Source organism: Notothenia rossii (assembly GCF_949606895.1).
Source record: "Notothenia rossii genome assembly, chromosome: 7".
Classification (NCBI taxonomy): Eukaryota; Metazoa; Chordata; class Actinopteri; order Perciformes; family Nototheniidae; genus Notothenia; species Notothenia rossii.
In genome coordinates, this window is record NC_136905.1 from 2,249,048 (window position 1) to 2,262,001 (window position 12,954).

At 42.9% G+C, this 12,954-nt stretch overlaps 1 protein-coding gene across 1 annotated transcript in view; it reads left to right on the plus strand.

Moving 5' to 3' along the window:
- The window catches only part of LOC307013486 (collagen alpha-6(VI) chain-like), a 58,174-nt gene that overhangs the window by 12,576 nt on the left and 32,644 nt on the right, over positions 1–12,954 (plus strand). The window contains exons 6-12 of the mRNA XM_079640886.1: positions 293–904; positions 1,435–1,995; positions 2,636–3,187; positions 6,389–6,949; positions 8,222–8,983; positions 10,600–10,943; positions 12,338–12,416. Of these exons, the coding sequence (XP_079497012.1) occupies positions 293–904; positions 1,435–1,995; positions 2,636–3,187; positions 6,389–6,949; positions 8,222–8,983; positions 10,600–10,943; positions 12,338–12,416 (3,471 nt within the window). The remainder of the gene's footprint in view (positions 1–292; positions 905–1,434; positions 1,996–2,635; positions 3,188–6,388; positions 6,950–8,221; positions 8,984–10,599; positions 10,944–12,337; positions 12,417–12,954) is intronic.

Below are 12,954 nucleotides of genomic sequence, written 5' to 3' on the forward strand. Positions count from 1 at the left end.
CAGAGCTCATCTGTGCCTCACCTCACCCCACAGTAACTGGCTGGACCGCGGGCACTAAATAAGTTTATGTGGGGTAACGTGAGGCAGAGCTCGTCCCTGCCTCACTTCTCATCGCTCCCATGTAGTTGTAGCGGAGTTCGACACATTTTATTTTGTTATTATTATTTATTATTTTGTATTTGTTCGTTACATTGGAGAATGACAGGTGAGGCTCTGCTACGTCGCTGGTTACAAGTATACCTGTAATAAAGTCCCTTTGTAGCAGATGACTCAAGTTACACTCCTTTCACAGATTGCAAAGGAGCCAAGGTGGCAGACATCGTGTTCATCGTTGACGAGTCAGGAAGCATTGGAAATGAAAACTTTCGCCTCATGCGCAACTTTCTGCACTTGGTCGTGAGCAGCTTGGATGTAAGTCCGAAGAGAGTCAGAGTGGGCATTGTCACGTACAACGATGTCTCCACACCACAGGTCTTCCTCAACTCATTCAACGACAAGGATGAATTGCTTGAGTACATCAAGATCCTGCCTTACAATGGAGGCGGTACGAGGACTGGAGAGGCCCTGAATTTTACTCGGGACAACGTCTTTATTAAAGAGAATGGCTGCAGGAAAGAAAACGGTGTCCAACAGGTGGCGGTGGTCATCACTGATGGTAGATCCCAGGATGAAGTCAGCGAAGCAGCGATCACTCTGCGTCAAGCCGGTGTTACCATTTACGCCTTAGGAATAAAAGATGCTATCGAGAGCGAACTGTTGGAAATGGCTTCACACCCTCCTGATCAGCATGTGTTTCTCCGGGAAAGTTTCACCGAGCTGACGCACCTGAAGCAGACCCTGCAGAAAATCCTGTGCAAAAACATCATTGCCAAAGCAGTCCCGATGAAAACAGAAGCCAAAGAAGGTTTGAAACTGTTTTTTGTTTGTTTGTTGGAGTTGTCTTTGGGACTGGTGGAAAGTAAATAAGTAACTTAAGCTATGCACTGGACTTTACTCGAGGATTTTCATAATATTGCATTTGAGTATATGTTGATGATGGTATTTCTACACTGTAGTATAACTACTTTTACTTTGGCAAAACAATCTGTAGTTTAACAATTTCTGCTCTTACAGGAAATACCATAAACACAAAAAGTCAACTTTAAAAACCACATTTGTATTCATGTTGTAGAGCGAATTAAAGTTAAAATGAGAAGGGGATTTGTGGATCAATAATACATTTTGACTTGACCCTCAATGAACTATGAAAGACGGAAATCTACTAGATCTATTTGGTTTGTTTGTGCTATGGGGATTTCAAATGGTACTTTCCCCTTGAAGAGCCATCTTTTTGTATTTAATCTAACTCAAATATTTCCAAATGAATGTTCATTTTTAACCTTTCTCTTGTTGAATATGTGAAAAATAACAACGTCTTATTGTTTTCCAATTTAGTTTGTGTAAAAACGGATGAAGCAGACATCTTCTTCCTTATGGATGACTCAGGAAGCATTACAGTGCCAGACTTCGCAGAAATGCAGAACTTCATCAACAACTTTATAGAACACTTCCAAATTGGGCCACAACAAGTCCGCATTGGGCTTGTGAAATATAATGATACCCCAACGGATGAATTTGATCTGACAACCTACTCCGATGAAGAGTCACTGGTGAATGCCATCAACAGTATAATTGGCGTAGGAGGTGGGACGAACACAGGAAAAGCACTTTCACACATGGGCCAACTCTTTACGAGAGCGGCGGTCACGCGTGGTCATGAAGCCCCAAAGTACCTGATTGTCCTCACAGATGGAAAGTCAGCTGATGAGGTGAAGGCTCCTGCAGAAAAACTGAGGGAGCAGGGAATCATTATCTACGCCATTGGGGTGAAAAATTCATCCCAAACTCAGCTAGAAGAGATTGCAGGAGACTCCAAGAGGATTATCTTCGTCAGAAATTTTGATGCCTTGAAATCCATCGACAATGAAATCATCAGAGAAATCTGTTCTGAAGAAGGTAAGGAACACATTTTTTTTTTAATGGAGAGACGAAGTGAGAGAAGGGCTTTTTCCCATATCGTACCCAGCCTTGAAACATAAACTTAGTTAACAGCATGTTAAATGTTTAACAGAAGAGGCCAGACAGAGAGGGACGAACAGTGTCAACGCTTTTCATACTTCAGAGATGGCAGCTAAAAAGAATTGTAAAAGTTACGTTGATAGATATAATTAATAACCGATCATAATAGTGATAGGTGGTAGGATCGAAGGGTTTTTAGGGTTATGATTATTATTGCCTGGATGTAGGGATAAGGGAAGGTAGGGATGAAGCAATTGGTGGATTTAGAGATGAGGGAAGGTAGGGATGAAGAGATTGGTTGGTGTGGGGATAAAAAGATGAATGGTTCGAAGGGTGGAGGGACAAATGGGTTTGGTTAATGATGAGGTAGAAAGGGGAATGTATGAGTGGAAGGGAGAGGGCGGGTGGGTTGAGAGAATGGAAACAACAGTGGCCGGATGTGTTGGCGGCATATTGAGTCATTGCCCTGCTCCTGAACCGAAGTTAACAAAATACCTTCTGAATGATACCCAATGAAAGTAAGAGAAGGGCAAAAAAAGGAACTCCTCATTAACATTTCTGTGTTCTGTGTCGACAGCCTGCAGAGACATACAGGGCGACATCTTTTTCCTCACTGACGGCTCCGAGAGCATCGATGAGGAAGAGTTTCAGAAAATGAAAAACTTCATGAAATCTGTCATCAGCAAGTCGACCATCGGGGAGAACAAAGTGCACGTCGGTGTCATGCAGTTCAGTACCAGCTACAATCTGGAGTTTCCCCTCAACCAATACTACAGCAAAGTTGACATTTTGAGAGCCATTGATGATATGAAGCAGATGAATGAAGGTACGCGCACAGGAAAGGCCATCACAGAGGTTTCAAGGTATTTCGATGTGGGCGAAGGAGGGCGTCCTAGCTTGAGGCAGAATCTGATAGTGATTACAGACGGCAAGGCACAAGATGACGTCAGGGGTCCCGCTGAGGCTCTGAGGAACAAGGGAGTGGAGATCTACGCCATCGGAGTGAAGAATTACAACCCCACCCAGCTGAAGGAGATCAGCGGTGATTCTCAAAGGGTTTATTCTGAGAAGGACTTTGATTCGCTGAAGGACTTGGAAGCCCAGGTTTCCTCGAAGATTTGCGAGAGAGGTAAGAGCAGGTCAAGAGCAAACCAACAAAGGCAACTAGGAGTCGAGCAATGCTGGAAGAAGTGCTCAGATCCTTTACTTTAATAAAGATACAAGTACAGTGGTCTAAAGATACGAGTAAAATATCTGAATTGAGAATGTTGCTTAAAGAGCAACTTCCAGGTTAAAGACACCAGTGAATAAATGTGTAGGAAAATGATGAATACACTAGATTTTCAAAAATGTTTACATAAATATAAACTACAGTGACATCTGGCGTCGTTTTTGTAAGAAATGTTCACTTCCGCATAAAAAAGCCTCGGTACGTGACCTCCCGCGTGTGACGTAACACGGGGGACACAAGGGGGAGAGCGGCCGGTGTAACGTATTAATAAACATGGATCCCAATGCTAGTTTCGACACAGAAGACACGAAACATGAATATTCGAATGCATATGACGGACCACAACCTTATAATTATGAGCCTGTTAGGCGTCCAAGACACCAGGGGCAGCCAAGGATTAGAAGAAATAACGGCCATCGGAGAGAAATGGAGCTGTGGTGTGAGGAGAACCAGTGGAGAACTGGGCAGCTATCTTGGTGAGTGACCGGCGTTAGGTACAGAATGTTAGCTAACGTCACATCACAACATTGTGAAGTTAGCTATCATATATCAGGCTATAACTAACGTAGCATTGATAATATAGTAACGTTAGTGGCAGGACTGTTGATACTGATCCATAACAGAAACTAATGCGCAAGTATCAGCCGTATCTCGCGTTACCTAATGCAACTCCACACTACGGTGCTGTGTACCGGAGGAGAGACGCGAGATACGGCTGATACTTGACGATCTGGCGGAGAAAGGTTGTGGAGCCTCCGTTGATATGCCGTTGTAAATGGCTTGATGGAAAGCAGGTGTGTAGTCGGGGAGGGTGCACAGCTGATTGCAGCAGGTGAGTGGGGGTTGAGCCGGGAGCCAGGAGTGACAGCCACCCCGCACACACAAACAACACAGACAGGGGGAAACAAACAAACACAAAGGAGACGGCTGGAGCAGTACAGCCACCACAGCGTAACCTAATGCAACTCCACACTACGTCTTACGGTGCCGTGTACCGGAGGGGAGAGAGAGAGAGAGCAGCGAAGGGGGGGGGAGGGGGAGGGGGGGAGAGAGAGAGAGAGCAGCGAAGGGGGGGGGTGGGGAGAGGGAAGTAATACGGTTTCCTGATAAAGCTGTGGAGAGTATGTGCTGCAGGGAGGTGGATGCACAACGCACCCAGGAACGAACGCTAGCTCCGGTCCTTTTTACTGTGGACTCGATGTCCTGACAGGCTGGTATTTGTGCAACCTGCACAAACACAATACTGCACCATGATTACAAATGGAGAAATACAATGTAAAACTACCGAAAAATACCAGCTCACTAAAACACAACCGCTCAACTCAACGCAACTACTAACTATACCCGCGGTCAGAGAGCGGAGATGTGTCCCCTGTGTGATGTAATATGACGCGTTTGACGTATGATCTTAAAAAAAGCCGTTTTTAAGAGCAGAGCTCAAAATTGCTCCTTTCCCTCTGAATTCCTTATGTCTCGTAAAACATATCAAATCCTGCATTCACTTTTTTAATTGTAATTTTCAAGCAAGTTTAAGCATAAATGTAGAAAAAAAAAAAACCTGCAAGATGCTCTTTAAGTGCCTCCTCTGTCCTCCACTTGTTAGAAGTACCAAATGTTTGAGCTGAATGTACTTCAAATATCTAACGTTTTCAGTATGCAAAATGTTTCTTTTCACATTATTATAAAAGACTAATAATCAGTTTTTATCTTCAATCAATCAATCAATCAATCAATCAATCAATCAATCAATCGATCATTGTTTATTTATATACCCCAATATCACAAATGTTACGTTTGTCTCACTGGACTTCACAGTTTGTACAGAATATCAGTATGACAATACGACACCCTCTGTCCTTAGACCCTCTGTCCTTAGACCCTCTGTCCTTAGACCCTCACATCGTACAAGGAAAAACTTCCTGAGAAAACCCACAGTTTAAAGGGGAACATGGGAGAAACCTCAGGGAGAGCAACAGAGGAGGGATCCCTCTCCCAGGACGGACAGACGTGCAATAGATGCTGTGTGTAAATTGAAGAGACAATACATTCACAACATAATTAGTCCAAATGTTTGGAGATGCATGTGTCTGTAATAGGAAAATGAATCCACAAGGATGTCAACAGTCCTGTGGGAGCCATCAGGGAAGTAGTATGGTGAGAATCAGGCAGGACCGTAGAGACAGGTTCAGCCAAGACTCGAAATCCAGGACTCAGATCAGGACTCAGGACCCCGGCGTAGATAGACACCAAAAAGACATTTGGGGAAGCTGGGTTAATCGGAACATGAGAGTACACAGGTATAGACAGAGAGAAGGAAGAAGTAAGATGTCCCCCGACAAACTAAGCCTATATCAGCAAAACTAGGGGCTGAATCTAATCAGCCCTAACTATAAGCTTTATCAAAAAGGAAGGTCTTAAGTGTACTCTTAAAAACGGATAGGGTGTCTGCCGCCCGAACACAAACTGGAAGCTGATTCCACAAAAGTGGAGCTTGATAAGAAAAGGCTCTGGCTCCCATTGTACTTTTAGAGACTCTAGGAACAACCAACAACCCTGCATTCTTGAAACGCAATGCCCTAGTAGGACAGTAGGGTATAATGAGTTCTTTAAGGACACTTCAACACATGTCATATAATTTTAACGTTGTGGTTTGTCAATGTGGAACCAATTTTATATACTGGGTACATAATTAGTACAGTACTCCATCATATCATTCTATAACTATAAGCCTTCTATAAATATATTAAAGTACAACAAATACAAAGTACTTAAATAGAACTAAGTACAACACTTAAGTAAATGTACTTACTGTGATATTCCACCATTGGCAACAAGAGTTTATATTTCTCAATCCTTATTTTCAGTCTACTCCTAAGTATTTTGTCTTGTTTACTGAAATTAATTAGATTGAATAAAATGGGAAAAGAAGGTCATGGACATATATGTACTGAACATATTGAGGTGAAGCTTATTTTATGTAACCATCTTTTCTCTGAATCGGTTGTAATTGTAAGGCATTGATTTTTTATGAGAACATAATAATTCCCAACCAATTCCTCTGCTAACTTCTCCTTTTTCCTCTTTTTTCTTTTAAACCAGAATGTAAAATGGAAAGAGCCGACGTTATTTTCCTGGTGGACAGCTCCAGAATATCTCAAATACAGTATGAAAGCATTCGGAGGTTTATGGCATCAATAGTGAACCAAACCACAGTTGGCACCATACTGACTCGTTTCGGGCTTATTTCCTACTCTGATGAACCCCGGACTCATTTTAAACTGAACGCCTACGACTCCAAACGGAAAGTTCTTGCAGCGATACCAACTGTGAAGCCGGAAGGAGGTGGCACCTACACAGAAAAAGCCTTGAGATACTCTCTAGAGTACTTTAATGCCGAACATGGAGGCCGGGAGGTGCCCCAGATTCTCGTAGTGATCACAGACGGACCTGCGAACATACCTTCCAACCTAAAGGGTCCGGCTGATAAACTGCGAGAGCACGGGGTCACCGTCATCAGTGTCGGAGTGAAAGAAGCAGATCGAGATCAGCTGTTGACCATTGCTGGCAACACCGGCAGAAGTTTCTTTGTGGACAGATTTGAGGCCCTAGAAACTCTGCACAACGATATGTCTGCTGTCCTCTGCAATGCCACAAAACAAGGTGAGTGGTCTGTGCACATCCGTGGTACAGAAGTTCATGAACTTCTCAGCTAAGATTTAAAGTTTGTGTCAAAAGATCCACTAAACTTATAAAATAATTGAATCCAGCAAACTCACAAAGACACTTACTGTATGATACGGATTTCATTTCAAAAGGGAATTGTTTTTAGAGATCAGGAATCTAAATTAATAATTCAAGTGCTCAATATTCAAATTGTGTTCAATCAATTCCATAGCGACTTACATACTCAATACTGTGGACAATCCCCACAGGAGCACTTTGGGGTGAAGTGTCTCAGGGACACAACGACATGCTGACTGCAGTGGGGTTTGAACCTGTGACCCCCTGATCCCAACACCAACGCTCACCTAGATCTTCACAGTACTACAATAATCGTGTAAAGGGTTTAAAATATTCAAAATGTTTTAAACAAACCCTAAAATAAACATAAAGCCCTTTTGGAATGATGGTTCATAAACAGTTGAATGTATAGTTTACCAGTATTTGTGTTTGGTCACTTAATGCACTTCTACAACAAATATTGGACAAAAAAGTGTTGGTCTTGATCCATCCATCTTCTCCCGCTTATCCGTGGTCGGGTCTCGGAGGTAGCAGTTCCAGCAGAGAGCCCCAAACGTTCTTTTCCCCACATCAACCAGCTCTGACTGGGGGGTCCCAAGGCGCTCCCAGGCCAGCGAAGAGATATAATCCCTCCACCTGGTCCTAGGTCTACCCCTTGGTCTCTTCCCAGCTGGACCTGCCTGGAACACCTCCCTAGGGAGTCGCCCAGGTGGCATCCTAACTAGGTGGCATCCTAACTAGGTGCCCGAACCACCTCTTGGTCTTGATTGCTTACCCAATCTAGCTCTTTAGGGTTTGGGCAAAGCAAGGAAAGACGGAAAATGACACAATTTAGAAGTAGATATCCTACACATTTTGTTTCTCTCCATGCTCAAAATATTTCTGCTCGCGGCGTCAAGGAGTAAGAATCACAAAGGCAGTAAAAGCAGAGCATACCTAGTTGTTTTCCCAATGTGGTTGATTTGAATACATGCCCAAGCCTGAGAAACTGCTTTTGATCTGTCAGATTGACAGAACAGCTGCATCATTCCTTATCTATCAGACTTCAAACCGTAAAAAAGGTCTGGCCAAACAAATTATGCTTTACAGTGAATTACTTTGTACTTTTGTAAATTACATTTGATTTTCGTCTATTTATATTTCCATGTCCATCATGTTGACTTATGTCTTCCTCTTGCTTTGCTCTGTCAGGATGTAAGGGGAAAAAGGCCGACCTGATCTTCCTACTCGATCAGTCAAGCAGCATTAATTCAGAAGATCACGACATGATGAAAAACTTCACAGCAAGCATAGTGAACAGCTTTACCATCAGTAAAGACCGGGTGCGTGTTGGACTCGCACAGTTCAGCGATAAGCCTCATGACGAGTTTAAACTCAACAGATACTTCAGGATGGAGGATTTGGTCGGGCACATCCAAAACTTGAAATACACTGGTGGAAACACATACCTCGGAGAAGCCTTGAAACACATAAGCAAATACTTTGACGACACTCGTGTTGTCCCGAAGAATCTGGTGTTGATCTCAGATGGCGGGTCGCATGATGACGTGGAGGATGCAGCTGACTATCTCAGGAAACATAACATTTCGGTGTTTGCCATCGGCGTTGGCGACATTCATGACCTGGAGCTCTTGCAGATCACTGGCAACCCGGAGAGGCTGTTGAATGTGCAGAACTTTAAAGGATTGGAAAATATCAAGCAAGACTTGGTCGACATCTTATGCGATGATCCAGGTCCAGATCGAACCCCAACCCCAACCCCACCCACACCTTCACCCCAACCCTCCTCAACAACAACAACAACCACAACCACACCTTCACCCCAACCCTCCTCAACAACAACAACAACAACCACAACCACACCTTCACCCCAACCCTCCTCAACAACAACAACAACAACCACAACCGCAACCACACCCCCGCCCCCTCCCACAACCCCTCGCCCCCCAAGCAGTAAGTTGAAAAGTGTCTCCTTGCATCTCAATAGCTGTGTTTCCATTCAAATGTTGCAAAACAAAATGTAGGTGCTGTTCTATCAACTGGTTTAGAGAGAATACAATGGGCTTAGTTGTTTCACGGTAAAGGCTACGTATTACTGTAATCTAGTAGTTAACAAAATAGTAGAAGTAGAGTTTGCGTACTGGAAACAATAGAGGTTGTCTTGGTCATAAGACTATTTAACACCTGATCTTGCACTATTTACCGTAATGTTCGGACTCTAAGGCGCACCTGAATCTAAGCCGCAGCAGCTAAATTGAATGATGTGTACATATATAAGCCGCACTGGACTATAAGCCGCAGGTGTTTTAATGTTTCATTACCATATGTAAGGGTTCGTGCACAGAGGGGATTGTCGGGAAAGAGATGGCTGTTTGAGGAAGCTCCCATTTATTAACATTTCAACAAACAAGTTGCATATTTGCATAACGTATTCAAGTGTTAGCATTTAGTGCAATAGTAGCTACAGAACATGTGCTGTGTAAACTGTACTGTATCACATAGCGTTTCAGACACACACACTTTTCAACTTTCAAACTCAAACGGTGCGCTCCCAGCGCACGTACCGGCAGTGATCTAGAGCAGTGGTTTTCAACCAGTGGTACGGGGACAAACTGTCTCGCTCTCGTAATGTCTGTCTGTCTTGCTCTCGTTCTGTCTCTCGTACCACTCTCGGTTCCACTTTTACTTTTGCGCGCTACCTGTCTCACTCTTTTCCGGCCTCCAGCTTTTCCTGCTGGAACCCGCCGCTTAAAGGTGGGGGGCGCGGACCGGCCATAGAGCCCATAGAGTTAAAGTTGGTGGACTGTAACCTGTAAAACCCATAGATTTAGGAGGTCCCCTAGTGGCCGTTAGCTGTAACAATCCATAGATTTAGGAGGTCCCCTAGTGGCCGTTAGCTGTAACAATCCATAGATTAGCCGCACCGTTATATAAGCCGCAGCGTCGAAAAATGGGAAAAAAGGCGCGGCTTATAGTCCGAAAATTAAAGTATTTTATTTCTCAATTTTTTATTGCATTATATTTGTATTATTTTGTTTTTTATTATATGTATTGTTGTATGTCTTGTAATTGCACTGTTGAGGATCCTGCAACCTATGTTTTTCATTCATTGCATAAGTACATCGTAGTTGTGTATATGATATGACAAAATTGCTCTTTTATTTCAGCTAGTATAAAGCGGTGTCGGAATATGTCCTAAAACCATGAAATGAGATTTGAGACCATTTGATCACTTCCTGTCCCCTGTGGTCTGTGGTTAACGCAAGAGATTTGACTGTTTTGCTCAACAAAATAAAATAAGTCAGTAAATACCCCACTGGTGAATTTAAACTCGGCAGTTGCCATGTTTCATGCTGTCTGGACACTAAGACATGCAGTCATGTGTTATGGGAATATCCATATCATCAAAAAACTGTTTGCCATGATCGGGGAAGTTTTAGTCAAATATTGCTGCTCTTCTTCAAAATGCACTTAAGAATATGTGAATGTAAACACAGCTTATGTATCCCACCGTATTCCTCTGTGTTTAGGATTGCTAAAAGGTAAATACATGTTTCCCTTTGCTACAGACTGCACCATCGATATCGCCATGGGATTCGATATTACTAATAGAATAGCAGGGGAGATGCTGGTCAGCGGTCACCCCCTGAGGTTCCTGCCGGAAATCGCCAGTTCCCTGTCTTCGGTGAAAACCCTTTGCTGCGTCGGTCCAGATCCTATCCAGCCCAAGATTGCTTTCCAAGTGCTGGATAGTGACGGGCGTTCCTTGTACGACACAGACTTTGAAGCCTACAGCAAGGAAGTGGTGGACAAAGTCATGGAAGTGCAAATGTCAGGGACTACTTACTTCAATACAGCCATGCTGAACTCCTTCAAGCAAAGGTTCTTGGACAAGTCCAAAGCTGATGTGAAGGTGAGAGACACCTGGCAACCCTGGGAAATCCCTATTTTTGTTTTCATGCATTGCCTCCACCAAGAGAGATATCTTCAGTTTGTTGGTTTAGGAACTACAGGGTCCACTAAACTACAGGGTCCACTCTTTTATGAAACTGAGGAATGGTGTATAAAACGGGGCAGAACCCATTTCATTTGAAGTGGATGTGAATACAAACGATATTTTAACTTTTGCTAGCATTTAAAAATTATGCATTTGGCTTCGGCAGATGTGCCTTTTAGTTTATAATGAAACGTTCAGTCTTTAGCTATGCCGCCAAAAAATTGCTAATTTGCCGTTAATACAAAGTGAAGCTGTGGCTGAAGCGAACGTCATTAGCGAGACCCTCCAGAAAAACGCGGGCTAAATTCCTTGATTATGCGATTAAACATGCGGGGGTTTTATGTGATTTTATGCGGTGAAATTGTGGGAAGTTGCGAAATATGCGGAAAGTTGCGAAATATGCGGGGGAAAGAATAAAAAAAAAATATAAATATTGGGCTGTCTTATTTATTGTCTCTCACACACAACCTGCCACTAACGTTAAACCCCTTTACTATTCAATTAAACACATTCAATGTTTATTTATTGTAAAAGCAATTGGGCTATTTTAATCTCACCCCCCCCCCCACACCCCCACACACACACTTCTCCGCCTCATTCTGTTTTCATTTACTCGTTCGTTATCTGACCAGCTTCAATCTTGTAGCTACTCACTTCGTTTCTTGTAGCCCTCGAAAGGGTTTTGGAGGTTGATCCCTCGGTGAGCGTGAGTTGTTTGGCTTTCTTGTCCGCAGCAGCAGAAAGCATTTTCAAATGTTTGAATGAATCAAAGTGGGTCGTCACGTCGATTTCCTCTTATGCTCCAACACACAGTTGCACGGGGTGCAGAATAGTTCCCCCCCACTTTTTGCCCGGTCTTTAGTAGAAATGTTCGTCGGTAAATGAGATTAGATTTTTTCATCTTGGTGTTTTCTCTATCGTGTGAGCTCCACACGTTCACTCTATACAGTGTTGTTTACATTCTGTGATGCGCGAGCTGATGACGTCAAGACGAGTTAACTTTTTTTTTTTTCAACTTTGTGTGGAAAAATGCGGGGATTATGCGGCCTTTAAAAAATCTGCGCCATTTTGCTGATTATGCGGTAAATTCTGCGATTGCAGAATCGCGTTTTTCTGGAGGGTCTAATTAGGGACGTTTTTGACCTAATGACGGTGCTTAATGAGAAGTGAACGGAGGTAAAAAATAAGTCAAATGTTAAGATTTTTGTAGTATAGTATGATTATATTAATTTGCTGACCAAACAGGATGAGGTGCTTCTTAAGGTGCGCTCACATTAAATATTGTATTAACATCAAACCTCGTCAATCAGGTGCTGGTGATCTTCTCAGACGGACTCGATGAAGACGTGAGGACACTGCAGCAGGAAGCAGAGCTGCTGCGTCAGTCTGGTACGTGTTTAATTCTCCTCTTTATAATGTAGTTATTTGAGTCATTCTGAAACTCTGCCAACACTTGATTTTTCACCTTTGCTCTTTAGTTTTTCTGTATTTTATTCAGCTTTTTCTTCACTTCTATCCTTCTTTGTTCTTTCGTCTTTCTGGCCCTCTCACCTTTACTCGTTAAAAGAGGCTGTTAATTGAACGTGTCTTGATTTTGGCGAACGGTTGATTTCATTTATCTTTGATTCGATTGTAGTATAAAGTAATTAATTCACTATAGAAATTGTGACCCATAAACATTAAATAGTTGAACTTGCTACTTTGAAAAACAAACATATTTGGGGTTTACTAAATACAGGAAAAAGGAAATGTGTGTGTCCCTCCGGTTAGTATCGCAATGATGGGATGCCTTGAATTATGTAGTTCATGGCAGTTTAACACCTGTCATTTCAAACTACCACACCCACCTGCAGAAAACACCAGGAAAAGAGTAGGTAATAAGTGAAGCCCGCCTCTTGTTTGCTTCAATATCTTGCGCTCTCGGTCT